Raw genomic sequence first — 25,003 nt, 5'->3', positions numbered from 1 at the left:
TGTCTTCAGTTAACCATGTCCATTGTGTTTTACAGGCACGTGCAGACGTTTTTATGTGAATGGTTATTTAGTCTATTGTAGGTTATAAGTGCTGTTTGAGGGCTTAATGAAAGATCTTCTGTACTTCACAGGAGTGATGAAGAATGGATGCAGCTTTGAAGACGACTTGTCTCTGGGAGCTGAGGGTGGGTAACTTCTCTCTCTGTGTCTCTCTCTGTGCGTGTGTCTCTCTGTCACTAGAGCAATATGACCTAGGATCACACTGCTGACAGTTTTACGATGCTTTGAGCTGTTTTGAGAGAGACTGGAGCTGAATCCCAAATGACACCCCGCTCCCTATATATTATAGTGCACTTCTGGCTGGGTCCTGGTCAAAAGTAGTGCTCTTAATAGGCAATAGGGTGCCATTTGAGACACGGCCTAGAAATCTGTGTGTCCAAACCATTTTGAGCTGGAAGCTTCTTGTTGTTGAAGTGATTTGCCTCTTTAGTTTTTAATAAAGCTGCAATAGGACCTTGGGAGTACTCCCTGCTGTTACTGCGCTTTATGAGCGGACGTGCACATGAGGACTCAAGGACACACACCTAGCTTTCCCAGTCAAAAGGAAAGGAGAGCAGAGCAGTGTGATCAGATAGCATATCTAGCTCTCATTTCACCCTCTGGGTGACCTGCCTGTTGGTGGAGGAGTAGAGGAGGGTAAATAATGAAAGAGTGGATCTATCTCAGTTTAAACTGTCTCCTCGGACCTAAATAGGAACATACATGAGCTTTTATGTCCTCTGGACCTGCTATACAGCTATTTTCTACTCCCCCATGATAACTATCTGTTCCTCAACACTTCCCACTTCTCAAGTCACATAGTTGTAGGCTTACCGTGTATAGAGCAGTGTCCTGTTGTCACTTGCAGACCTTCATACTTTTAGCGTTTGCTTTAGGCGCCTGGAGTGCCAGATGAGTTTGTGCTTTTAATGTCTCTTTCTTCCATTGAAACAGCTGTACTGATGTATGCTCCCTAATTTGCTACCGTTTGTTGTTCGTCTCTGAGAGATGGGGTCAGTCAGATTTTGTACTTGCCCGCATGGTTGCACTCCACACATTACTGTTGTGTTTGTGCAGACCAGAGACGGTGGGAGGTAGTTCGTGTGTCGTGCTGGGGTTGGCTCCTGTTATGGTCTGCTCTGACCTGCTTAGTCTCAGGTTGTGGCCCAAATGGCACCCTATTCCCTATATAGGGCTCTGGTCAAAAGTAGTGCTCTAAATAGGGAATAGGTTGCCATTTGGGACATACAAATACAGTGAAGCAAAGGAAAGGGTCCGAGTCATACCTGAGATCCGTCTTCCATTGTGACCATGTCATGCTACAAGTCTCAACAGGCACCTGTATGAGGGCCCTTCTGGCTCCAATCCATCAGTGAGTAGCAACAACTTACTGTTAACAGGCTAACACGCACAACAATAGTCATTCTATGGAAAAGCATGCTTTGATGATAATCGAGCTCTTTGAGGCTGAAGAACCAGTTAGGCTGATTTGAGTTTGTTCAGTTTCAGGCAACTGACAGACAACGTGTGCTCTCCTGTCTGTCTTCACCAGACCCAGGCACAAGCACTATTATAAATCTTTTAAATACTTTCAGTGTTTGTTCTAACCTGCCCGGAGTGCCATATGGGCGGGATTTACAGTTGTGGGGGCGATTCTATTGGTCCATCAAGCCAAGCAAACTCAACCATGCACAGATAAAGTATTTGAAATGATTTAGAATAGTGTTTGAACCCAGCTCGGGTCTCCATAACTAAGACTTCTGAGGATTGCCCACAGTCATCAGTTTGCATTCTTTATGTCACTAAGACAACCTGGAAGAGGCCTTCAGACTGAGAGAACGATTATCTTCTGACAGATGAGGCCAGTCCGTACTTCAGGAGCACTTTCTCTCTGTCTCTACTGTACTCAAGCCATCATTCTGTCATTATGTTCCTTGCTGTCTCAGAGCTGAGGCTTTTGTAATTTTCTGGGGATTGTCATTTTGACTCTGGCCTCTTTCACTTATATCATACGTGGAAGAGAAGGCAGTTTAGATGGGGTTTCTTGTAAAAAAAAATATATTTTTTACAAAGGTAGACATTTATTGTTGCTTGTATATGTTTTTTGACAGTGTATAACGTTAGATTTCGACAGATGGACTTTGAAGAGAAATGCAGGAATCAGCAATAACTGTATATAGTTAGTTGACCAAAGCACACAGCAGCATACAAAGCTCCTGTATTCAACTCTATCTTCCTCTCTCTCCCTCCCTCCTTCCCCCACTCTCTCTTCCCCCTCTTTCCTTCTCCCTCCCTCTCTCTTTAACCTCCCTGCAGCCAACCACCTTCAGCCCAACAGTGCCAAAGCAGAGACACCCTGGTAAGTGAGACTGTGAGACCCCCCTTTATGCTATTGGCCACTCCTCACCCCCCTCAGTTCTCACCACCCTCAGTCCAGTCTTATGCAGTAGTCTTACTGCCTGTGGCTGTGGTGTGACTCGTGAACTGATCACTGCATGCCCACTCTGCTCTTCAGCTATGGAATGCCTGCGAAGGACAAGAGGAGCCAGTTCCGGCAGAAAGGCAGGAGTATGAACTCAACAGGATCAGGGAAGAGCAGCACCACTGTGTCCAGGTGAGCAGACAAGTAGACAGGCCCTGAGCCAAGAGCTGTGGTTTGGGGATGACAATCCCTGTAACTGGGACATTTCAGTTCAGGTCTCAAGAAAAACTGAAAAGCACATATAATAGATCAAGTTTAATACAATATTGGGTCTGATTTTAGCCAGATGTACTCTGTTAAAGCTCAGGTTTTTCATTTGACTTAACCTCACTAGCTACATCATTTGCTGTAGAGTGCTGTTATATATGCTTTCATACTTGGAGTCCTGTAATACATGGTTTGTGTGTTCTGTCCAGTGTGTCTGAGTTGTTGGACCTCTATGAAGAAGATCCAGAAGAGATCCTGTATAACCTGGGGTTCGGCCGGGAGGAGCCGGACATTGCCTCTAAGATCCCCCCGCGCTTCTTCAACGGCTCCTCCGGAGCTAAGGGCATCGACATCAAGGTCTATCTGGGAGCACAGCTGCAACGCATGGAGATGGAGAACCCCAACTATGCCCTGACAAGTACCAGCTTTAACTTGCTTTTTTCTCATATACTTTGTGCGTCTCCAGCTTTATACCTCGCTTTGTGTGTCTTCCTTGCTCTCTGTCTGTTTCTCTAGCTTTCTTCGAGCTGTGAAAACACTGCTCATATTGCTGTTCACTGCTATAAAATGGTCCAGACAGACAACAATGTACAACCTACGTACATGCAGACAAACTGGTAGTGATGAAGGAAAATGAATAGAAAGTGTCAGCAGGGTGTTGAGCATGTTGGTAGTGTTTGACTGGGGGTGATGTTGGTAGTGTTTGACTGGGTGGTGCACGGTGGGGTGTGGTGGGGATGTTGGTAGTGTTTGACTGGGTGATGTTGGTAGTGTTTGAATGGGTGATGGTACGGTGGGGGTGTTGGTAGTGTTTGACTGGGTGATGGTACGGTGGGGATGTTGGTAGTGTTTGAATGGGTGATGGTACGGTGGGGATGTTGGTAGTGTTTGACTGGGTGATGGGTGTGGGTGGGGATGTTGGTAGTGTTTGACTGGGTGATGGTAGTGTTTGACGGTGGTGTGTTGGTAGTGTTTGACTGGGTGATGGTGGTGTGGTGGGGATGTTGGTAGTGTTTGACTGGGTGACGGTACGGTGGTGTGGTGGGGATGTTGGTAGTGTTTGACTGGGTGATGTTGGTAGTGTTTGACTGGGTGATGGTGGTGTGGTGGGGATGTTGGTAGTGTTTGACTGGGTGATGGTACGGTGGTGTGGTGGGGATGTTGGTGGTTTGACTGGGTGATGGGGATGTTGGTAGTGTTTGACTGGGTGATGGTACGGTGGGGATGTTGGTGTGTTTGACTGGGTGATGGTTGTTGGTAGTGTTTGACTGGGTGATGGTACGGTGGTGTGGTGGGGATGTTGGTGTGTTTGACTGGGTGATGTGGTGTGGTGGGGATGTTGGTAGTGTTTGACTGGGTGATGGTACGGGGTGTGGTGGGGATGTTGGTAGTGTTTGACTGGGTGATGGTACGGTGGTGTGGTGGGGATGTTGGTAGTGTTTGACTGGGTGATGGTACGGTGGTGTGGTGGGGATGTTGGTAGTGTTTGACTGGGTGAGGGTGTGGTGGGGATGTTGGTAGTGTTTGACTGGGTGATGGTACGGTGGTGTGGTCGGGATGTTGGGAGTGTTTGACTGGGTGATGGTTGGTGATGTTGGTAGTGTTTGACTGGGTGGTGGTGTGGTGGGGATGTTGGGAGTGTTTGACTGGGTGACGGTACGGTGGTGTGGTGGGGATGTTGGTAGTGTTTGACTGGGTGATGGTACGGTGGTGTGGTGGGGATGTTGGTAGTGTTTGACTGGGTGATGGTACGGTGGTGTGGTGGGGATGTTGGTAGTGTTTGACTGGGTGATGGTACGGTGGGGATGTTGGTAGTGTTTGACTGGGTGATGGTACGGTGGGGATGTTGGTAGTGTTTGACTGGTTGACTGGGTGATGGTGGGGATGTTGGTAGTGTTTGACTGGGTGATGGTGTGGTGGGGATGTTGGTAGTGTTTGACTGGGTGATGGTACGGTGGTGTGGTGGGGATGTTGGTAGTGTTTGACTGGGTGATGGTACGGTGGTGTGGTGGGGATGTTGGTAGTGTTTGACTGGGTGATGGTATGGGTGGTGTGGTGGGGATGTTGGTAGTGTTTGACTGGGTGATGGGTGGTGTGGTGGGGATGTTGGTAGTGTTTGACTGGTGGTGTGGTGGGGATGTTGGGATGTTTGACTGGGTGAGTGTTTGATGTTGGGAGTGTTTGACTGGGTGATGGTGGTGTGGTGGGGATGTTGGGAGTGTTTGACTGGGTGGTGGTGTGGTGGGGATGTTGGGAGTGTTTGACTGGGTGATGGTGGTGTGGTGGGGATGTTGGGAGTGTTTGACTGGGTGGTGTGGTGGGGATGTTGGTAGTGTTTGACTGGGTGGTGGTGTGGTGGGGATGTTGGGAGTGTTTGACTGGGTGACGGTACGGTGGTGTGGTGGGGATGTTGGGAGTGTTTGACTGGGTGACGGTACGGTGGTGTGGTGGGGATGTTGGGAGTGTTTGACTGGGTGACGGTGGTGTGGTGGGGATGTTGGGAGTGTTTGACTGGGTGACGGTACGGTGGTGTGGTGGGGATGTTGGTAGTGTTTGACTGGGTGATGGTACGGTGGTGTGGTGGGGATGTTGGTAGTGTTTGACTGGGTGGTGGTGTGGTGGGGATGTTGGGAGTGTTTGACTGACTGGGTGATGTTGGTAGTGTTTGACTGGGTGGTGTGGTGGGGATGTTGGTAGTGTTTGACTGGGTGATGGTACGGTGGTGTGGGGGGATGTTGGTATGTTGGGTGATGGGTACGGTGGTGTGGTGGGGATGTTGGTAGTGTTTGACTGGGTGTTGGTGATGTTGGGTGTTTGACTGGGTGATTGGTACGGTGGTGTGGTGGGGATGTTGGTAGTGTTTGACTGGGTGGTGGTGGTGTGGTGGGGATGTTGGTAGTGTTTGACTGGGTGACGGTACGGTGGTGTGGTGGGGATGTTGGGAGTGTTTGACTGGGTGGTGGTGGTGTGGGGATGTTGGGAGTGTTTGACTGGGTGACGGTACGGTGGTGTGGGGGGATGTTGGGTGTTTGACTGGGTGACGGTGGTGGTGTGGTGGGGATGTTGGTAGTGTTTGACTGGGTGACTGGTGGTGTGGTGGGGATGTTGGTAGTGTTTGACTGGGTGGTGTGGGTGTGGGGATGTTGGGAGTGTTTGACTGGGTGATGGTACGGTGGTGTGGTGGGGATGTTGGGAGTGTTTGACTGGGTGATGTGTTTGTTGGTAGTGTTTGACTGGGTGAGGGTACGGTGGTGTGGTGGGATGTTGGTAGTGTTTGACTGGGTGATGGTACGGTGGTGTGGTGGGGATGTTGGTAGTGTTTGACTGGGTGACGGTTGGTACGGTGGTGTGGTGGGGATGTTGGGAGTGTTTGACTGGGTGATGGTACGGTGGTGTGGTGGGGATGTTGGTAGTGTTTGACTGGGTGATGGTGTGGTGGGGATGTTGGGAGTGTTTGACTGGGTGACGGTACGGTGGTGTGGTGGGGATGTTGGGAGTGTTTGACTGGTGATGGTGGTGGTGGATGGGGATGTTGGTAGTGTTTGACTGGGTGATGGGTAGTGTTTGACTGGTGGTGGTGGTGGGGATGTTGGTAGTGTTTGACTGGGTGATGGGTAGTGTTTGACTGGTGGTGTGGTGGGGATGTTGGGAGTGTTTGACTGGGTGACGGTGGTGTGGTGGGGATGTTGGTAGTGTTTGACTGGGTGACGGTACGGTGGTGTGGTGGGGATGTTGGGAGTGTTTGACTGGGTGACGGTACGGTGGTGGGGATGTTGGGAGTGTTTGACTGGGTGACGGTACGGTGGTGGGGATGTTGGTAGTGTTTGACTGGGTGATGGTACCTGCTCCAGAATATTTCTCCCTACAGCGTGTTCTTCATTTATTTTTTAAATATTGAGCCAAGATGTTTTTAGCACTTATTTCCATGACTGATCAAAACTCATTTTCTCAGACATATAGTGAGCAATATGTTTGGAACATCAAATCACCATAAAATCGTAGTATCAAATCGCAATACGTATTGAATGGAGAAAAGCAACACATCATACCGGCACCTAAGTATGGTGATAATATGGTATGGTGAGGTCCCTGGTAATTCCCAGCCCTAGTTACATGTAGGGGTAGTCTGGTATCTTTGTAGGTGGTGTAATAATCAATGGCACACCATCAGTCAATGGGTTCTGTTCCCACCAAGCCATTGCATTGTGGGTAGGTTTCTTGTTCTCCTCTTCCTCTTGGCAGATTTAGCTTCTGTCTGCCAAACGAGCATGTAGATCTGGGGGCCTGGGCTGGAAGCTGGGATGGTGAGTGTGAGGGCCCATTCCTGTGCAGCTGGGTGAACAGAGCCACAGCACAAGGAAGACTTTGTCTTCTATTGGGCAAACAATGTGGTGACCAGAGTGGCAGAGAGAGAGACAGGGTCTACCTCACAAATGGCACCCTATTCCCTATATAGTGCCCTACTTTCGACCAGAGCCCTCCCTGTGGGCCCTGGTCAAAAGTACTGCACTATATATGGTGCCATTTAGGACACCCCCAAAACGAGATGGAGTGGAGGACCTGATTCTTCTCTGTACTCTGCTCACATCGGGCCTCACACACATTGGTCCTGGGTCTGTTCACTCTGCCAGAGCACACAGCACCATGCACCGTCCGCTTTACTCTTTATAGACCCATATTGGCATAACTCCTGCTGTCAGAGCCCGAGCTGTGTGTGAGATCTGAGTCGGGGACAAAGTAGCCACTCTGCACCCTGGCTGGTCAGCCAGAGAGGAACAGGAAGGGGACAGAGAGTGGCCTCAGCCTTGTAACAGCACTCTCTTGTTGTTTTTAAACTGCTGGACCGAGGCCCAGGAAGCGCTGTTGTTGCAGTAGCTCTCGAGTCAGTTTCATCTTCATCTGGTCTAGATTAGATTTTAAAAGGGGGGATGAGTAACTGTCTTTTCAATCCTTTTTGAAGTTTCACCCCTCCGTTAAGTTAATGTGAGGAGTTTTTGTGGTCTACCTATTGAGTTGTTGTTGCGCTGCAGCAGCCCCACTAACTGGAGGCCCTGCTGTTTCTGTTTCAGAACAGTGGACTGACTTGACTTACAGCACACTGAGCACAGGCAGCTCTGCAGGGATTTACAAGTCACAACTTCTAAGGGTTCTAGGGATCATAGATCAGTGAGCATCCTCAGAAGGTTCAGGCCCTGGAATGTAGAATTCTTATGCTGCTGTCTGTCTCAGTGATGTTCCAACATGTACTGTCGTTAGCAGCTCAAAGTCCTGGAACGGCCCTCTTCTCTTCAATGTCATGTTGATTTTTCTTATGTAAGTCCTGTTTTCTCTCCCTGAGAACATCCCTGGGGTTCTGGCTGTGAGCAGCTAAAAGGGATGGTGCTCTCATAATAAATATAAAGGCCTTGTGAAATTTCACTTCCTACTTCTGTTTTCTTCTGTGGAGTCAGCCGTGGTCAGGAATCAGGAAGAGAATGTGTTCTGCGCTCAGAGAGATAATGGCCAGAGGAAGTGTTGGTTACTTACTTGCAGAAGTATGTTAGTCGCTTACATGCATGTGGTGGGGATAGATATCATGGTGACTGGCGTACTTAGTCACTCGGACTATTGCGTTATCATGTCGTTTATGACACACTGTAAATGTGGGAAGGTTTGTTCTCTTCAATGTCATTGCAATGATGGTTCAAGGGAGTTATGGTTGCCCTGCCTGTGACAGGCTATGCCTATCTGTGCCCATGGGGCTGGTATTAACGTCAGGATGCAGCGTTGTCTTCCATCCTCCAAACTAACCCGTGATGAGGGCTGAATCTGCTGCTGTAAGAGGGGACATATTCCCAGGCCTTCTGGGGACTACCTAGCTCGTTTCTATTAGTTTCCTCTCTTTATCAAGTTGATCAAGTCTTATTCTTTCCCCAAAGCTTGTATTTTAATTCTAGTTTCCTCTCCCCCCCCCAAAGGTCGTTTCCGTCAGATCGAGGTCCTGACCACGGTGGCCAACGAGTTCTTCCATCTCTACTCCCAGGTCTCCGGCCAGCCCGTCCAGAAGATCTGCAGCCTGGATGGGGAACCGCTCACCATCGTCCCTCCTTCTCCTCTGAGGAGGAACAACTCAGCCCTGAACGCAGCCAAGATCCTGAAGAAGACAATCACTAAACACAACCTGCTGGGTGGGTTGGGGGAGGGGGGTGCTCCTACAATCACAGCCCTGTCTCCGACAGAGAAACTGTCAGACCATGTGAGTCCAGGTACAGGGGACAGCGCCGTCACAGCTGACTCCGACCATAAGGGTGAGCTCAAGCAGAAGGCCTTTAGGAAGAAGGACTCTCCATCTCTGGCCACTGTGACTGAGGAGAGCCACTCTGGAGGCAGCACTGAGGCCACCCTAAGTGTCAATGGAGATGACCAGGCATTGACCCAGGGGGGTGACCTTAGCCTGTCCAACGAGGCTGACTTGGAGAAAGAGCACCAAGACATTCAACTGAAGGGCCAGCGAACAATCACATCGACCCCAGACAAAGAACCTAACTACAGCCTGCTGCCCAACCCTCACATCGCCCACCTCCGCACACAGACCAAGGACTCCTTTGAGATGGAAGAGGTAGGGCTATACTCACACAAGGTTTGAGGCAGGGTTCAATTCTTGGCTTAGTTGTACTGTTCTCCTGCCTTTCCAGTTCAGTATGAGTTTTGACTGCACACAGAAGGTTGGGCAGAGGGGTTCAATTCTAGACTTAGCATTACCGTCCTCCCAGTTTGAGATGGAGGTAGAATAGTCTGCACAAACACAGAGTTGAGGAGAGGGGGTTCAATTCTTGGCTGAGCTTCTTTATACTGCCCTCTCAGTTCAATGCAACGTTTGTTTTGTTTGGGGTTGCTTACGGGTTGAGCAGGGGGTTCAATTTTGATCGTAATACTGCCCTCAGTTCAATACAAAGTTGTATTTTCTTATCTTTCATCGCTTGATTGTGTTTCCCACAATCCTGGTTTTAGCTGTCCTAGCAGATATTGTGAGAAAAAAAAGGACACGAACTTAAGCTTATAAATAAGTTAGAATCGTAAGAGAGAGCATATGGACGACCCTGGAGGCTGTTGTTATTGTGGCTCGATCTGCAGTTTTCCCCTCCTCTCCAGATCTTACAGAACAGGGTTGTTATAGCTCCGGTAACTGGAGGGGGTGTATGTATCAGAAGTGTGTCTGTGTAGAAATGTCCTGAGGGGGGAAAAAGGCATAGATCTCAAGTTTAAAATAGGACTTTGTTAATATCACTGCGACCTGATGTAATAATAATAGTGTAGTATTTTTTGGTCTTTGTTTTACCACACCATAGATGTAAGTGTGTGTGGTGTGTGTGTCTGTCTCTCGCTCTGTGTGTGTGTGTGTGTGTGTCTGTCTCTCGCTCTGTGTGTGTGTGTCTGTCTGTCTCTCGCTCTGTGTGTGTGTGTCTGTCTGTCTCTCGCTCTGTGTGTGTGTGTGTGTCTGTCTGTCTCTCGCTCTGTGTGTCTGTCTCTCGCTCTGTGTGTCTGTCTCTCGCTCTGTGTGTGTCTGTCTCTCGCTCTGTGTGTGTGTCTGTCTCTCGCTCTGTGTGTGTGTCTGTCTCTCGCTCTGTGTGTGTGTCTGTCTCTCGCTCTGTGTGTGTGTCTGTCTCTCGCTCTGTGTGTGTGTCTGTCTCTCGCTCTGTGTGTGTGTCTGTCTCTCTCTGTCTGTGTCTCTCTCTCGCTCTGTGTGTGTGTCTGTCTCTGCTCTGTGTGTGTGTGTGTGTCTCTCGCTCTGTGTGTGTGTGTGTCTGTCTCTCTCGCTCTGTGTGTGTCTGTCTCTCGCTCTGTGTGTGTCTCTCTCGCTCTGTGTGTGTGTCTGTCTCTCGCTCTGTGTGTGTGTCTGTCTCTCGCTCTCTGTCTCTCGCTCTGTGTGTGTGTGTGTGTGTCTGTCTCTCGCTCTGTGTGTGTGTCTGTCTCTCGCTCTGTGTGTGTGTCTGTGTCTGTGTGTCTCTCGCTGTGTGTGTGTCTGTCTCTCTGTCTGCTCTGTGTGTGTCTGTCTCTCGTCTGTGTGTGTGTGGTCTCTCTCGCTCTGTGTGTGTGTGTGTCTCTCTCTCGCTGTGTGTGTGTCTCTCGTCTGTGTGTGTCTCTCGCTCTGTGTGTGTGTCTGTCTCTCGCTCTGTGTGTGTGTCTCTCTCGCTCTGTGTGTGTGTCTGTGTCTGTGTGTGTGTCTGTCTCTCGCTCTGTGTGTGTGTCTGTCTCTCGCTCTGTGTGTGTGTCTGTCTCTCGCTCTGTCTGTGTCTCTCTCTCGCTCTGTGTGTGTGTGGGTCTCTCTCGCTCTGTGTGTGTGTCTGTGTGTGTGTGTGTCTGTCGCTCTGTGTGTGTGTCTGTCTCTCGCTCTGTGTGTGTGTCTGTCTCTCGCTCTGTGTGTGTGTCTCTCTCGCTCTGTGTGTGTGTCTGTGTCTGTGTGTGTGTCTGTCTCTCTGTCTCTGTCTGTGTGTGTGTCTGTGTGTGTGTGTGTGGGTCTCTCTCGCTCTGTCTGTGTGTGTCTGTCTCTCGCTCTGTGTGTGTGTTTGTCTGTGTCTGTCTCTCGATCTGTGTGTGTGTGTGTCTCTCTCGCTCTGTGTGTGTGTGTGTGTCTCTCTCGCTCTGTCTGTGTGTGTGTGTGTCTCTCTCGCTCTGTGTGTGTGTGTGTGTCTCTCTCGCTCTGTGTGTGTGTGTGTGTCTCTCTCGCTCTGTGTGTGTGTGTGTGTGTCTCTCTCTCGCTCTGTGTGTGTGTGTGTGTGTGTCTGTGTCTCTCGCTCTGTGTGTGTGTGTGCTCTGTGTGTGTGTGTGTCTCTCTCGCTCTGTGTGTGTGTGTGTGTGTCTCTCTCGCTCTGTGTGTGTGTGTGTGTGTCTCTCTCGCTCTGTGTGTGTGTGTGTGTCTCTCGCTCTGTGTGTGTGTGTGTGTGTCTCTCGCTCTGTGTGTGTGTGTGTGTCTCTCTCTCTCTGTGTGTGTGTGTGTGTGTCTCTCGCTCTGTGTGTGTGTGTCTGTCTCTCGCTCTGTGTGTGTGTCTCTCTCGCTCTGTCTGTGTGTGTGTCTCTCTCGCTCTGTCTGTGTGTGTGTCTCTCTCGCTCTGTCTGTGTGTGTGTCTCTCTCGCTCTGTCTGTGTGTGTGTCTCTCGCTCTGTGTCTGTGTGTGTGTCTCTCTCGCTCTGTGTCTGTGTGTGTGTCTCTCTCGCTCTGTGTCTGTGTGTGTGTCTCTCTCGCTCTGTGTGTGTGTGTGTCTCTCGCTCTGTGTGTGTGTGTGTCTCTCTCTCGCTCTGTGTGTGTGTGTGTGTGTGTCTCTCTCGCTCTGTGTGTGTGTGTGTGTGTGTCTCTCTCGCTCTGTGTGTGTGTGTGTGTGTGTCTCTCTCGCTCTGTGTGTGTGTGTGTCTCTCGCTCTGTGTGTGTGTGTGTCTCTCGCTCTGTGTGTGTGTGTGTGTCTCGCTCTGTGTGTGTGTGTGTGTCTCTCGCTCTCTCGCTCTGTGTGTGTGTCTGTCTCTCTGTGTCTGTGTGTGTGTCTCTGTGTGTCTCTCTCTCGCTCTGTGTGTGTGTCTCTCTGTGTCTGTGTGTCGCTCTCTCTCGTGTGTGTGTGTGTGTCTGTCTCTCGCTCTGTGTCTCTGTCTGTGTGTGTGTCTCTCTCTCGCTCTGTGTGTGTGTCTCTCTCTCGCTCTGTCTGTGTGTGTGTCTTTCGCTCTGTGTGTGTGTGTCTTTCGCTCTGTGTGTGTGTCTTTTTCACTCTGTGTATGTCTTTCACTCTGTGTGTGTCTTTCAGGTCCAGAGTAATGAGGATGAAGCTTTACCTGGGACACACAGCACCTCTAGAGCTGGCAGTGGTGAGTCTGGCCTGCATATTATATACCTTATTACACATTATAGAGGCTCATACATGCTTATAACAAGTCATAAAACAGTATACCTTTTTAGCTGAATGCAAAGTGTTCCTGAACTTTCCATAGTGGATGTCCACTAATATGAATAATCACATTATGACATAAAAACAATGCTCTCTGCTTTATCAGTAGAATTAGTTAACTGGTCATAATCACCCATCTCTCAAATATGAAATAATTGTGTCTTATGGCAGGTAATTAAATATTTTCTAGCTTCAGTGTACTCTGATGAAATGTTCCATAGTGACCTTTTAGACAAAAAATTCTTGTACAAAAGATACTTGTACAAAAAAAGACACAGGTCTTTCCTGTCCAGTTTTGTTCACCGATAATAAATTATAGCATACGTTTTAGATTAGTGAAGTCAGGGAAGAGGAGGGTAGATATTTAGGGATGCATCTTCATTATGCTGATTGAATTAAGTTTAATTTAGCTTTTATTTCTAAGAACATTGGTACTTAGAACACATGGCCCCATGACAATCCATTACAAGTGGGTGACCCATCTAAAACAGAGGGCCGTTTGTAGATAAAAACCTTGTGTAACCACTAAGCATGTTTCTTTCCCGACTGACCATGATAACAACGTAAATCCTCAGGGGTGTGCTCTTTAGGGAATCACTATACTCCAGACTACAATATTTACAAATAGTTTTCATCTATTTTTCATAGCTGTCAATTTACCATCGCAAACCGATGCTGGCACTAAGACCGCACTCAACAAGCTGTATAAGGCCATAAGCAAACGAGAAGATGCTCATCCAGAGGCAGGGCTCCTAGTGGCCAGGAACTTTAATGCAGGGATACTTAAATCTATTTCTACCAGCATTTTACATGTGCAACCAGACCACCTTTTCTCCACACACAGAGACACGTACAAAGTTCTCCCTCATCCTCCATTTCACAAATCTGACCATAACTCTATTCTCCTGATTTATGCTTACAAGCAAAAACTAAAGCAGGAAGTACCAGTAACTCGCTCAATTTGGAAGTGGTCAGATGACGCAGATGCTAAGCTACGGGACTGTTTTGTTAGCACTGACTGGAATATGTTCCGGGATTCATCCGATGGCATTGTGGAGTACACCACATCGGTCATTGTCTTCATCAATAAGTGCATCGACAATGTCATCCCCACAGTGACCGTACGTACATACCCCAACCAGAAGCCATGGATTACAGGTAACATCTGCACTGAGCTAAAGGGTAGAGCTGCCGGCTTTCAAGGAGCGGGACTCTACCCTGGAGACTGCACTCCACACTGCCCTTTCCCACCAGGACAAAAGGAACACCTACGTGAGAATGCTGTTCATTGACTGCAGCTCAGCATTCAACCCCATAGTGTCCTCAAAGCTCATCACTAAGCTAAGGACCCTGGGACTGAATACCTCCTTCTGCAACTGGATCCTGGACTTCCTGATGGGCTGCCCCCAGGTGGTGAAGGTAGGAAACAAATCTGCCACTCTGATCCTCAACACGGGGCTCCTCTGGGGTGCGTGCTAGTCCCCTCCTATTCTCTCTGTTCACCCATGACTGCGTGGCCAAGCACGACTCCAACACCATCATTAAAGTTTGCAGACGACACAACGGTGGTAGGCCTGATCACCGACAACGAGGAGACAGCCTATAGGGAGGAGATCAGAGAACTGGCAGTGTGCTACCAGGACAACAACCTCTTCCTCAACGTGATAGACAAAGGAGATGATAGTGGACTACAGGTGAAGGAGGGCTGAGCACGCCCCCATTCTCATCGACGGGGCTGTAGTGGAGCAGGTTGAGAGCTTCAAGTTCCTTGGTGTCCACACCACCAATAAACTATCATGGTCTAAAGACACTAAGACAGTCATGAAGAGGGCAGGGCAACACCTATACCCCCTCAGGAGACTGAAAAGATTAGGCATGGGTCACCAGATTCTCAAAGGTTTTTACAGCTGCACCATCGAGAGCATCCTGACTGGTTGCATCATCGCCTGGTATGGCAACTGCTCGGCCTCCGACTGCAAGGCGCTACAGAGGGTAGTGCGTACTGCACAGTACATCACTGGGGCCAAAATTCCTGCCATCCACGACCTCTATACCAGGCGGTGTCAGAGGAAGACTCTAAAAATGACCAAAGATTCCAGCCACCCTCGTTATAGACTGTTCTCTCTGCTACCACACGGCAAGTGGTACCGGAGCATCAAGTCTCGGACAAAAAGGCTTCTCAACAGTTTTTACCCCCAAGCCATAAGACTCCTAAACAGGTAACCAAATGGTTACCCGGACTATTTGCGTTTCTTTACTTACCTACACACACACACCTTCTTTTTATCCCCCGCACCATTGGTTAGAGCCTGTAAGTAAGCATTTCACTGTAAGGTGAAATGTTGTATTGTATTCAGCGCATGTGACAAATAAACTTTGATTTGACACACCCCCCAAACCCTTTTTTACGCTGCTGCTACTTTCTGTTTATTACCTATTTGTTTATACCTGTTTATTTACCCCTACTTACATGTAAATATTACCTCAGCTAACCTGTAACGCCACACATTGACTTGGTACCCCCTGTATATATCCTCGTTATTGTTAATTTTTTACTTTTACTCTTAACTATTTTCTTCACTGCATTGTTGGTTAAGGGCTTGTAAGTAAGCATTTCACTGTAAGGTCTACCTGTTGTATTCGGCGCATGTGACATGTCATTTGATTTGGAGCTGATCAAGTCTACCCTCTGGTGTATAATACACCTTTTATAGAGGGATTACAAGTGTGTTATCTCACTGTGTTGCAAATATACTGATGGAACACATGTTTGACTCTACACTGTGAATTGTTAAATTATTTGTTTTGTTTAAACCCAGATTGATGGTTCTTCTTACACTCTGACATCTTCTTTTAATTCTCTCTCACTTTCTCTCCCTCCCTCTGTCCATTACAGAGCAACTACTAAGAACAGCCAGCCAGCAGTCAGACAGTAGTGGCTTTGCAGAGGACCCTTCTACTGACGGCTCAGCTAACTATCTAAAGGTACAGGAGAGCTCGGACAGCTGTGACAGTGAGACCACAGTGACGTCTCACGCTGGGGAGGGGACCACTCCTCTAGCGCTGGAACACCCTGCCTTTGGGAGGCTGCAGGGGGAGGAGGAGGGGGAGGAGGAGGGACAGAAACAACTTGTGGCAGACGGAAGGAGGAGTCGGAGCCCTAATGGGGGGGAGGAGGAGCAACAGGAAGTGCCACAGTACACCACCCATCAGTTAGCTAAACAAGGAGACAGAGAGGTGGCCCAAGACTCAGAGCAGGACCAGAAGCATAACACTGCTGAGGAAGCTGCTTCTGTTCAGTTAACTCGTGAGACTTACTGTACTGCTGAGCTTCACGTGGAAGATGATCCTGGTTCTATAGAAGATCATGGTTCTGTCCCGGCACCAGACTGTAGCTCTTCTGGTGCCCCAGCCAGGGAGAGTGTGCCTGACAAGGTGGAGATGGAAGCCAGAACCCCCAGCCCTAGCGCCAGTTGCCCTAGCCTAGGTGCCTCAACCAGGGTCCAAGGGGCCCTTCACAGGGCCCAGCAGAGGGCCTTGTCCTCAGGCCTCCAGGGTCACCGGATGGAGGGGAAGTTGACAGCCAGGGATCTGTTCAGGAGACGAGCCCCCCTGACGAGGTCCCGATCCCTGCCTACCTCCCTCCTCATCCCCTCCCGTGTGGTCTCCTCTGTCAGGATCCAGTTTGGCCAGGGTACAGTCAGGCACTGCACCCAGCCAGCCTTCTCCTACCAATACACCCCAGAAGAGGAGGAGGAGGAGGTGGGGTCCATCGTGGAAGAGGAGGAGGAGGAGGAGGAGGAGGAGGTTGTTGAAGATGGGTGTCAGAGGAGAGAAAGCTGCCTCTCTACCTTGATTATCAACAGAGGGACCGAGATATCGCATGGCCCCGGGCTACAAAGAGATGGTGAACTGAGAGGCCTTCAGGGCAGGTTGCCCCCTTACCCCCTGGCCATCCCCCGCCACCTGACCCGCTCAACCGTCTCACTGCACAGCCACAGCCCCCCTCCTGAGTGGGGAGAGAGGCCTTTGGGGGAGCACCACCATGCCTGGAGCACCTGTAGCGTACCTAACCTTACCCAACGTAACCTGGCCCACTTCAATAACCCTAACCTTACCCAACGTAACCTGGCCCACTTCAATAACCCTAACCTCACCCAGCATAACCTGGCCCACTTCAATAACCCTAACCTCACCCAGCACATCAACCCTAACTCCAACCTAACACAGCACTACCTAGTCCAACACAATCAACCTAACCTTACTCAACACAACCTTGCTCAGCACAACAACCCTAACCCAGCCCAGTACAACCCCACTTTGCCCCATGGCAGTGTCCCCAACCTAGCCCAATACAGCAACCCTAATCCCTACTTGTCCGACCACAATAGTCCCACCCTACCCCATGGCAGTATCCCCAACTTGTTCCAGTATCAGCCCTCCACCCACCACCACCACACCCTCCATAGCCTCCCTACCCATCCATATGGTAGTGTACCTAACCTTCCCCAGCACACAGCTCCCACCTTACCCCATCATGTGGCCCATAACTGTCCTCCTTCTAGTGCTCCATACACTAACAACATGGGTAACCTTCTTCCACACAACTTCCCATGTTCCCTGTACAGCTCCTCCTGTAACACCCCACCCCTTAGTGCCCCCTTCAGTTCAACTTACCATAACTACAACGGTAACCCCTATAGTGGATCCTACAATGAGCTAACCAGCAACAATCCTTATACTGCCCATAGCTCTTACTCTAACCCTTCAAACACACCTTCCAACCTGCCTCATCTCTCTACTGCCCCCTATGGAGGACCATATAGTACTCCATATTTGGGCCACCACCCTCTGATCCCATACCCTCATGACCCTATGGCTACAACCTCCCGTCTTCCCCCAGCCCTGTCTACCACTGAGATGCAACTGAGAAGGGTCCTTCACGACATCAGAGGAACTGTGCAGAACTTGGCTCAGGTGAGAGAAAACAACCACAAACTACATCAAATCAAAATCAAATCAAATTTATTTATATAGCCCTTCGTACATCAGCTGATATCTCAAAGTGCTGTACAGAAACCCAGCCTAAACCCCCAAACAGCAAGCAATGCAGGTGTAGAAGCACGGTGGTTTGGAAAAACTCCCTAGAAAGGCCAAAACCTAGGAAGAAACCTAGAGAAGAACCAGGCTATGTGGGGTGGCCAGTCCTCTTCTGGCTGTGCCGGTAGAGATTATAACAGAGATAAATGACCAGCATGGTCGAATAATAATAAGGCAGAACAGTTGAAACTGGAGCAGCAGCACGGCCAGGTGGACTGGGGACAGCAAGGAGTCATCATGAACCTCCTCCGAGAGAGAAAGAGAATTATATGTGGGGTGACCAGTCCAAGAACATGGCCAAGATGTTCAAATGTTCATAAATGACCAGCATGGTCGAATAATAATAAGCCAGAACAGTTGAAACTGGAGCAGCAGCACGGCCAGGTGGACTGGAGACAGCAAGGAGTCATCATGTCAGGTAGTCCTGGGGCATGGTCCTAGGGCTCAGGTCCTCCGAGAGAGAGAAGGAGAGAATTAGAGAACGCACACTTAGATTCACACAGGACACCGAATTGGACAGGAGAAGTACTCCAGATATAACAAACTGACCCCAGCCCCCCGACACATAAACTACTGCAGCATAAATACTGGAGGCTTAGACAGGAGGGGTCAGGAGACACTGTGGCCCCATCCGAGGACACCTCCGGACAGGGCCAAACAGGAAGGATATAACCCCACCCACTTTGCCAAAGCACAGCCCCCACACCACTAGAGGGATATCTTCAACCACCAACTTACCATCCTGAGACAAAGCTGAGTATAGCCCGCAAAGATCTCCGCCATGGCACAACCCAAGGGGGGGGCACCAACCCAGACAGGATGACCACATCAGTGAATCAACCCACTCGGGTGACGCACCCCTTCCTGGGACGGCATGAGAGAGCCTCAGTAAGCCAGTGACTCAGCCCCTGTAATAGGGTTAGAGGCAGAGAATCCCAGTGGAAAGAGGGGAACCATAGGTACATAGGTGTTATACAACTTTTTGCCAGGCTCTTTGCAGTTTTATCAACTCGTCTCTGATGTGAGCACTATAATGATTAATCATATGCTGTTTCACTTTCCATCCCACCCATAATGCAAACAGACGTTTGCAACAGTTTCAGTGACTAAGTGTTTTATCTATGGTTTCTCTGCCCTCAAGAATTCATCAGAACGCGGAGCAGACACTCCCTCCAACATGTTCAACCCTCAGCGACCTGCCCAGCCACTGTATGAGGTATACACTCAGCTGAACTGCCACTCTTAAACAAATGAAACGAATGATTATCACTTCTGTCCTCAAACCTCCCTGTGGGTGTGTCTCATGTGGGTTAGGATAAAGGAGAATCTCTGCCTCTTTGACAGCACAGTCATATTCTTCCTCTTCTACATCCCCTCCTCCTCCCTTCAGACTTCTCTCCAGGAGCTGCAGGCTAAGAGGAGGAGTCTGAATGTGTTCCGGACTCAGATGATGGATCTGGAACTGTCCCTGATGAAACAACAGGCTTTAGTCTACCAGCACCTCAGTCACGACGAGAGGTAGGCTCGATGCCCTCACCCTGGCGAGCACACGGATGTTGGCATAGTCTGTCTGCCTGCCTGGCTATCACAGTGTTAGCACTGTTATCTGTCTGTTTGTGGTTGCCAGGCAGGCAGACAGTGTTAACAGTGGTCTCTCTGTCTGTGGTTGCCAGGCAGGAGGCGGAGCAGCTGCAGGGTCTACGGTCTGAAGTGAGACAGGAGCTGCAGGAACTAGAGCTCCAGCTGGAGGATCGGCTGCTGACCCTGAACGAGCAGCTCCGCTCTGCCAGCCAGCACAGTCTCTACCGCCACAGCATGGTCAGTACCTGGAACTACATCTTGGAACACAGGCACAAACACACACACAGGCAGATACCATCTTTCTCTCTCTGTCTCTTTTCTCAACTCATAAACATGTTTGATAAATGGTTTGTCATGAATGTTTCCACTTGGCACCAGTACTGTGGGTTCCTCTGTGTTCTTCTCATTTGACATCAGGCTACATGTACGTCACTACTCTTGTTTGTTGTTTAGCCACCCATCATATCATCACCTACCCCTCCTCTCCTATATTGTATCATTAGTGTTGTTGATATTTCTCTCCTATAGGGTATGAAGAGAGGTCACAGCATGGACAGCCTGTCTAACAGTTCTGCTCTGAGAGCTATGGAGCCGGTGAGTACCTGCATTGACTCAAGACTGTTCTTTTCTAGGTCATTCCTCTAGACTGTTCCTCCTGTTAATTGTGTGTGCTCTATTCATAGAAATAGAATGAAAAATTAATGTTTTTACTTCCTTCCTAGTATTTGTACCGTCAATGGCTGCCGGTCAACCCATCAGAGCATTGACTTGAAAATAAATGTCTGTACTACTCAATCTAATTTTATGGTTCTACTGTTGTCACACTTCTTTCCTCACTGTGTGACATGTATGGTGTGGTTTCTCCCTTCCAGATGTCAGACCTGCTGAGGGAGCAGCTGTACCTGCAGACAGAGCTGGGCTATGAGGGCAGGGCAGAGGGTGGAGCTAGCATGGCCCCCACCCCTAGCTCGGGCCTCTCTTCCAGGTCAGCCAGTCCAACGAGGTCCTCTGGACGTCACCCTGGCCCAGCCCACGCCCCGGAGCTGTCCCTCCCAGGTCCCCAGAAGACTGGGATGTACCGGGCTTCCGTCTCCCTCACCCCGGCACCTCCTCCACGGCCTGGTGCTGCCACATGGGTATCCCAGTGCTCAGACCAGGCACTGCCAGTGCAAGGTCCTGGAGAGGAGGAGGAGGAGGTTGGAGGAGGGATAGCAGCTGTAGACCCTCACCTACTGGAGGAGAGGGGCAAAGAGGGAGGAGGTGGTCTAGGAGAAGGAAGAGCAGACAACTCCAATCTACAGGAGCTCATCAAGGAGGTTTGTGAGACCGGAAGTTCTTCGTTTCTGTTTTGAATAGTAGAGAACATTAAGAAGTTTCCTTACCTGAACTTCTTAAATTGGCCTTGCCCTACAGTATTTGTTGAATAGGGAATGCCAATATTGCCCAAATGTCCAGGACATGTTTTATTATGTCCTTGGCCGATATGGATAAACTTTTTTCTGCTGACAGAAGAGGTGATTACGTAGCTATTGACATGAAAAATAATTTACTGGTCTAATTTTAAGAGCTTGGCAGGGGACAAATGGAGCACATTTTAAAGGTCCAAAAGGAAACTTGGAACTTTTGAATCCTGTTGGCTATGTCTTAGCCATGTGGCCTGATGTAACTGTCTGGCAGTGTCCCAGTTCTTCTGAGGGATGAGATGTTCTTTCTCAGTTCTCTGTTCTCTGACACCTCTCAGTACAGGATGTTCCTGGTTTTCAGTGAGGTGAAACCTTCAGAACATTGCAGATAGAAATGTAATAAATAACAGTGTTCCATTATGTTTGTTAAGCTATCAAACCTACAGGAAATGGACTTTTCCCTAGTGTCCTCATAGTATTTGTGTGTTTGATCATCGTTCCATCTCTGTACCTTCTCCCCGCTTTAGATCAAAGAGAGTCTAGCTGATGAGATCCGACAGGAGATAGTCAATGAGCTCCTAGCTGCCGTGTCTCCACGACGATCACCTGTGTCGACCAGAGAATATCCGCTGTGAACTTGACGACAGGTCTTGATATCATTAATTCATTAGTTGTATAAATCGGTTCTTCAAGCCGGATCGACCTGTTCCAATTCAACCCATACCCCTTGGCAGGTGCTTCTATTTCTAAAAGAATGTTGTTTTCTCTTGCAGTTGAACACTGATGAGGCCTGGTGTAGTCTCCCCAACCTGAACACTGGTGAAGCCATGCACTGAACAGCCCAACAACCCCTTAACACTGTTTCAACTATTTACAGAGATAATGGCAGCTACGTGAACACTGTGTTTCTACCGTAGGAATAGAATTATATTTCTATGGTTTCTACTTCAGAGAGTGTGACTGTGGCTGGTACCTTAACACCCGTATGCCTGGTGACCTGGGAGACACATGATGCTATATATTTGCTTTTATAGTGAACTCTTCTTCTGTCTTAACGGTCCAATTTCAAACACAGAATGTTACTTGGTGTGTTTATTTAGCTGAAGACTAACTATGTTGTTAAACAATCATGAACATTAACCCAAAATGAAATTATTTTGACATGCAAAAATGTGTTTAAGGTTAATTCTAGGATTTTGTTTTTCCATCCTGGCTGTGTGTGACGTTATGCTACGTTAGGCCTATGCCATTATTCTGACGTTGTGTATGGGTTGTATTTAAGCACGTAGATGTGGGTCAGAGTGCATGTCTTGTCCTGTAGGTGTAAGATGACCAAGGTTGAGGAGACTTGAGGCCTGGTTGATGATAATGGTTGTATGGGAGTTTAGTGTCTGCTGTAAATGACCATGCCCTCTTCTAATGCAACCTCTATGAGGAATGAACCAGACCTGGGTTCAAATACTATTTGAAATCTTTGAAGTACTTTGAACATTTTCTCTTGCCTGCCAGGAGGGTCAGATTGGTGGGGTTTACTGTTTTGGGACTATTATATTAGTGAATTAATCCAGGCATGCTCCGATAAAGTATTTGCACCCAGGTCTAGAACTAACTGTGCAATACATTTCACTGTCTCTGAACTTGAAAAGATCAATAGTAGAAACTACTGTTTTTGAAACGCACCACTTGAAGATAAGTGTATGCATTATATTAATTCCACACTTTTGTCCTGGGTCGTGTTCATTAGGGTAACAATGGAAAACGTTTAAAAGCATTTTTCAACTAAATGAACGTTTCTTATTGGACTAATAAGTCCAGTAAGTCTCTCCCTGTTTGTCCATTTTCCTCCGTTTGGTGGTTAATGAATCCGACCCAGATGTACGCGTTTTTGTTAGAAAACTGTCTCACGTGAAAAACAAACCAAGTTCACATTCCTAACTGTATTTCTTATCTTAAACAGATGTTAAAACCACTAAATGTATTTGTCCTGATATATTTTCTTTAAAGGAATGAGGAAAGAGATACTGTAAAAGAGAGACTTCTGTCTTGAACTGGAGAGTAGAATGAACCGTCTATCTCATCTGATAGACTCTGGTAGAACTGTCAATAGAGCCTATTGTTCCCGCTCATACTTTTGGACAGAATCATTGTGTATTTATGAGTATATTATATTTCAAATGTGAGGATTATAATGTTGTATTTTCCTGCTGGATTTGTAATTATAAGATGAAACAGACATTTATTTTACCACAGATGTTTAATTATATTGTTTTCCAAAATGATTTATTGTTACTAACTGATTTATTTCCACATGTGGCTACTTCCTGCTAATGGGGAGCTTCTTTTTAATCAGATTTTGTTTATCTTTATTTTGGGATGCATGAGGGATTGTCTCTATAGCAAATAATAAAGATTTATTTATTTTCAATAGATTTGGAGTGGTTTTATTTGTGATATATTTTTGCTTTTAAAGGGCTTTTCAGCAGATTGCATCTGGGATTGGGATTCTAAAAGGTATATTGAAAGCATGGGACGTCTCCAAATAGACAATGTGTAGAGACAAATATATAAAGCCACTTTCAGTTAGACTACACTAATGCGGAGTTGATAGCATTGTTTTCATAGTGTGCTCCTCTGTTCAACGTCCATCTCAAATGTTTGTTTGACTAAAAATAAAACCACTTTAATTTGAAAGCAGAGAAATCCCATGTAGCCTGTGATCACCATGGTAACCTGGCTCTGTGCATGAGGGCTTATTGTAGGGCTCTGAGGTGTGTTCTGGGATTTGATACAGGGGACCAGGCTATTGTACTAGTGGTTCAAGAATAAGAGGTCTGAATAGGAGGAGAATGAACCGCTGATAGAGGTGGTCATTGGAAGTTTACACATATTCCATTAAGGGATTCAATGATGTTTCTCAATAGATAGCACAGGTACATCAAAACCCCTCTCGTGATAGTGCTGCATCAGATGACCTGGCCTCTACAATCCCCCGACCTCAACACAATTGAGATGGTTTGGGATGAGTTGGACTGCAGAGTGAAGGAAAAGCAGCCAACAAGTTCTCAGCATATGTAGGAACTCCAAGACTGTTGGAAAAGTATTCCAGGTGAAGCTGGTTGAGAGAATGCCAAGAGTGTGCAAAGCTGTCAAGGCAAAGGCTGGCTGCTTAGAAGAATCTAAAATATATTTTGATTTCTTTAACACTTTTTGGGTTACAACATGATTCCATATGTGTTATTTAATGTCTTTTGAAAATGTTATTTGATGTCTTCCCTATCCAACAATGTACAATATTTGTGTGTGTATATATATATATATATTTTATATATATATATATATATATATATATATATATAGATATCCTTGAATGAGTAAGTGTGTCCAAACCTTTGACTGGTACTGTATGTTGATATTTTTTGATGCTTAATGCATACCTGTAGATTCTGTACTTCTGGTGAAACTCAGACTAACATGCAACTGATAACATCACCTTCCCCCTAAATGCTGAACTGCAGTGGCACCCAGAGTCGCCTGTCTGGCCTGCTCCATACCTCCACCCCCTGCCTTTAATTCCCCAGAGGTAGTAGGTGTTTAGAGGCTCAGAATGACCTCAGAGCATAAATGGGCACTATTAACAGCAGTGCAAAAACATACTGTCCCAACATGTGGGCACTGAGGTTTGCATCCCAAATGGCTCCTTATGACCAGGGCTCTGGTGAAAGTAGTGCACTACATAGGGAAAAGGGTGCCATTTGTGAAAGCCACAGACCTGTGTTTTGCTGTCTGACTTGGCGAGGTGTAAATAACAGGTCTGTTGCTGAGGTTATTACTTTTCTCCAGAGCTTTCCTTTATATGGTTTTACTGTGGACAGCACTTTGACTCCTGGAGAACTAGAGGACTTGGTGTGAGCATTACATCAGTGTACTGTGTTTTGTGTCATGTCTTTCCAGCTTGGATCCTCTGCCATTCCTAGACAGATGCCAGACAGAGAAATGGCTCATTTACGGCTCATCTATCAAATTCCACATTGAGGACTGATAGCATGTCAGTATGTTGTTGTGGTATTGCCACCTCATCTTACTGAAATGGGAAAGTGTTGGTCAGCCCTTGCAGACTACTACACCATCCCACAAACGTTTTATTTATTTATTATGTATTTATTTATCTTTGTACATTTGATTTATATCAGGTGAGAGGAATATTGGAATCCAAGGCAAACAATACATAACATTCTCTTGGATTGTGAGTCTTGCTGAGCTAAGAGAGAACTGAGCTCCTAA

At 47.8% G+C, this 25,003-nt stretch overlaps 1 protein-coding gene across 4 annotated transcripts in view; it reads left to right on the top strand.

Annotated features, from left to right (window-relative positions):
* itprid2 (ITPR interacting domain containing 2) overlaps positions 1–23,147 on the top strand; it is a 48,067-nt gene extending 24,920 nt beyond the window's left edge. For all 4 annotated transcript variants that reach the window (XM_064976650.1, XM_064976651.1, XM_064976653.1 and 1 more), the window contains 14 exons: positions 132–185; positions 2,356–2,398; positions 2,555–2,653; positions 2,938–3,146; positions 8,686–9,326; positions 12,498–12,558; positions 15,535–17,615; positions 18,880–18,954; positions 19,129–19,256; positions 19,412–19,556; positions 19,848–19,913; positions 20,192–20,635; positions 21,250–21,369; positions 21,496–23,147. In XM_064976650.1, the coding sequence (XP_064832722.1) occupies positions 132–185; positions 2,356–2,398; positions 2,555–2,653; positions 2,938–3,146; positions 8,686–9,326; positions 12,498–12,558; positions 15,535–17,615; positions 18,880–18,954; positions 19,129–19,256; positions 19,412–19,556; positions 19,848–19,913; positions 20,192–20,635; positions 21,250–21,357 (4,154 nt within the window). In that variant the 3' untranslated portion in view covers positions 21,358–21,369; positions 21,496–23,147. The remainder of the gene's footprint in view (positions 1–131; positions 186–2,355; positions 2,399–2,554; positions 2,654–2,937; positions 3,147–8,685; positions 9,327–12,497; positions 12,559–15,534; positions 17,616–18,879; positions 18,955–19,128; positions 19,257–19,411; positions 19,557–19,847; positions 19,914–20,191; positions 20,636–21,249; positions 21,370–21,495) is intronic.
* The last annotated feature ends 1,856 nt before the right edge of the window (positions 23,148–25,003 follow it).

The sequence above is a fragment of the Oncorhynchus masou genome, chromosome 10 (assembly GCF_036934945.1).
Source record: "Oncorhynchus masou masou isolate Uvic2021 chromosome 10, UVic_Omas_1.1, whole genome shotgun sequence".
NCBI lineage: Eukaryota > Metazoa > Chordata > Actinopteri > Salmoniformes > Salmonidae > Oncorhynchus > Oncorhynchus masou.
The sequence above is the reverse complement of the archived record's forward strand: the minus strand, read 5'-3'. Positions and strand labels throughout refer to the sequence as shown.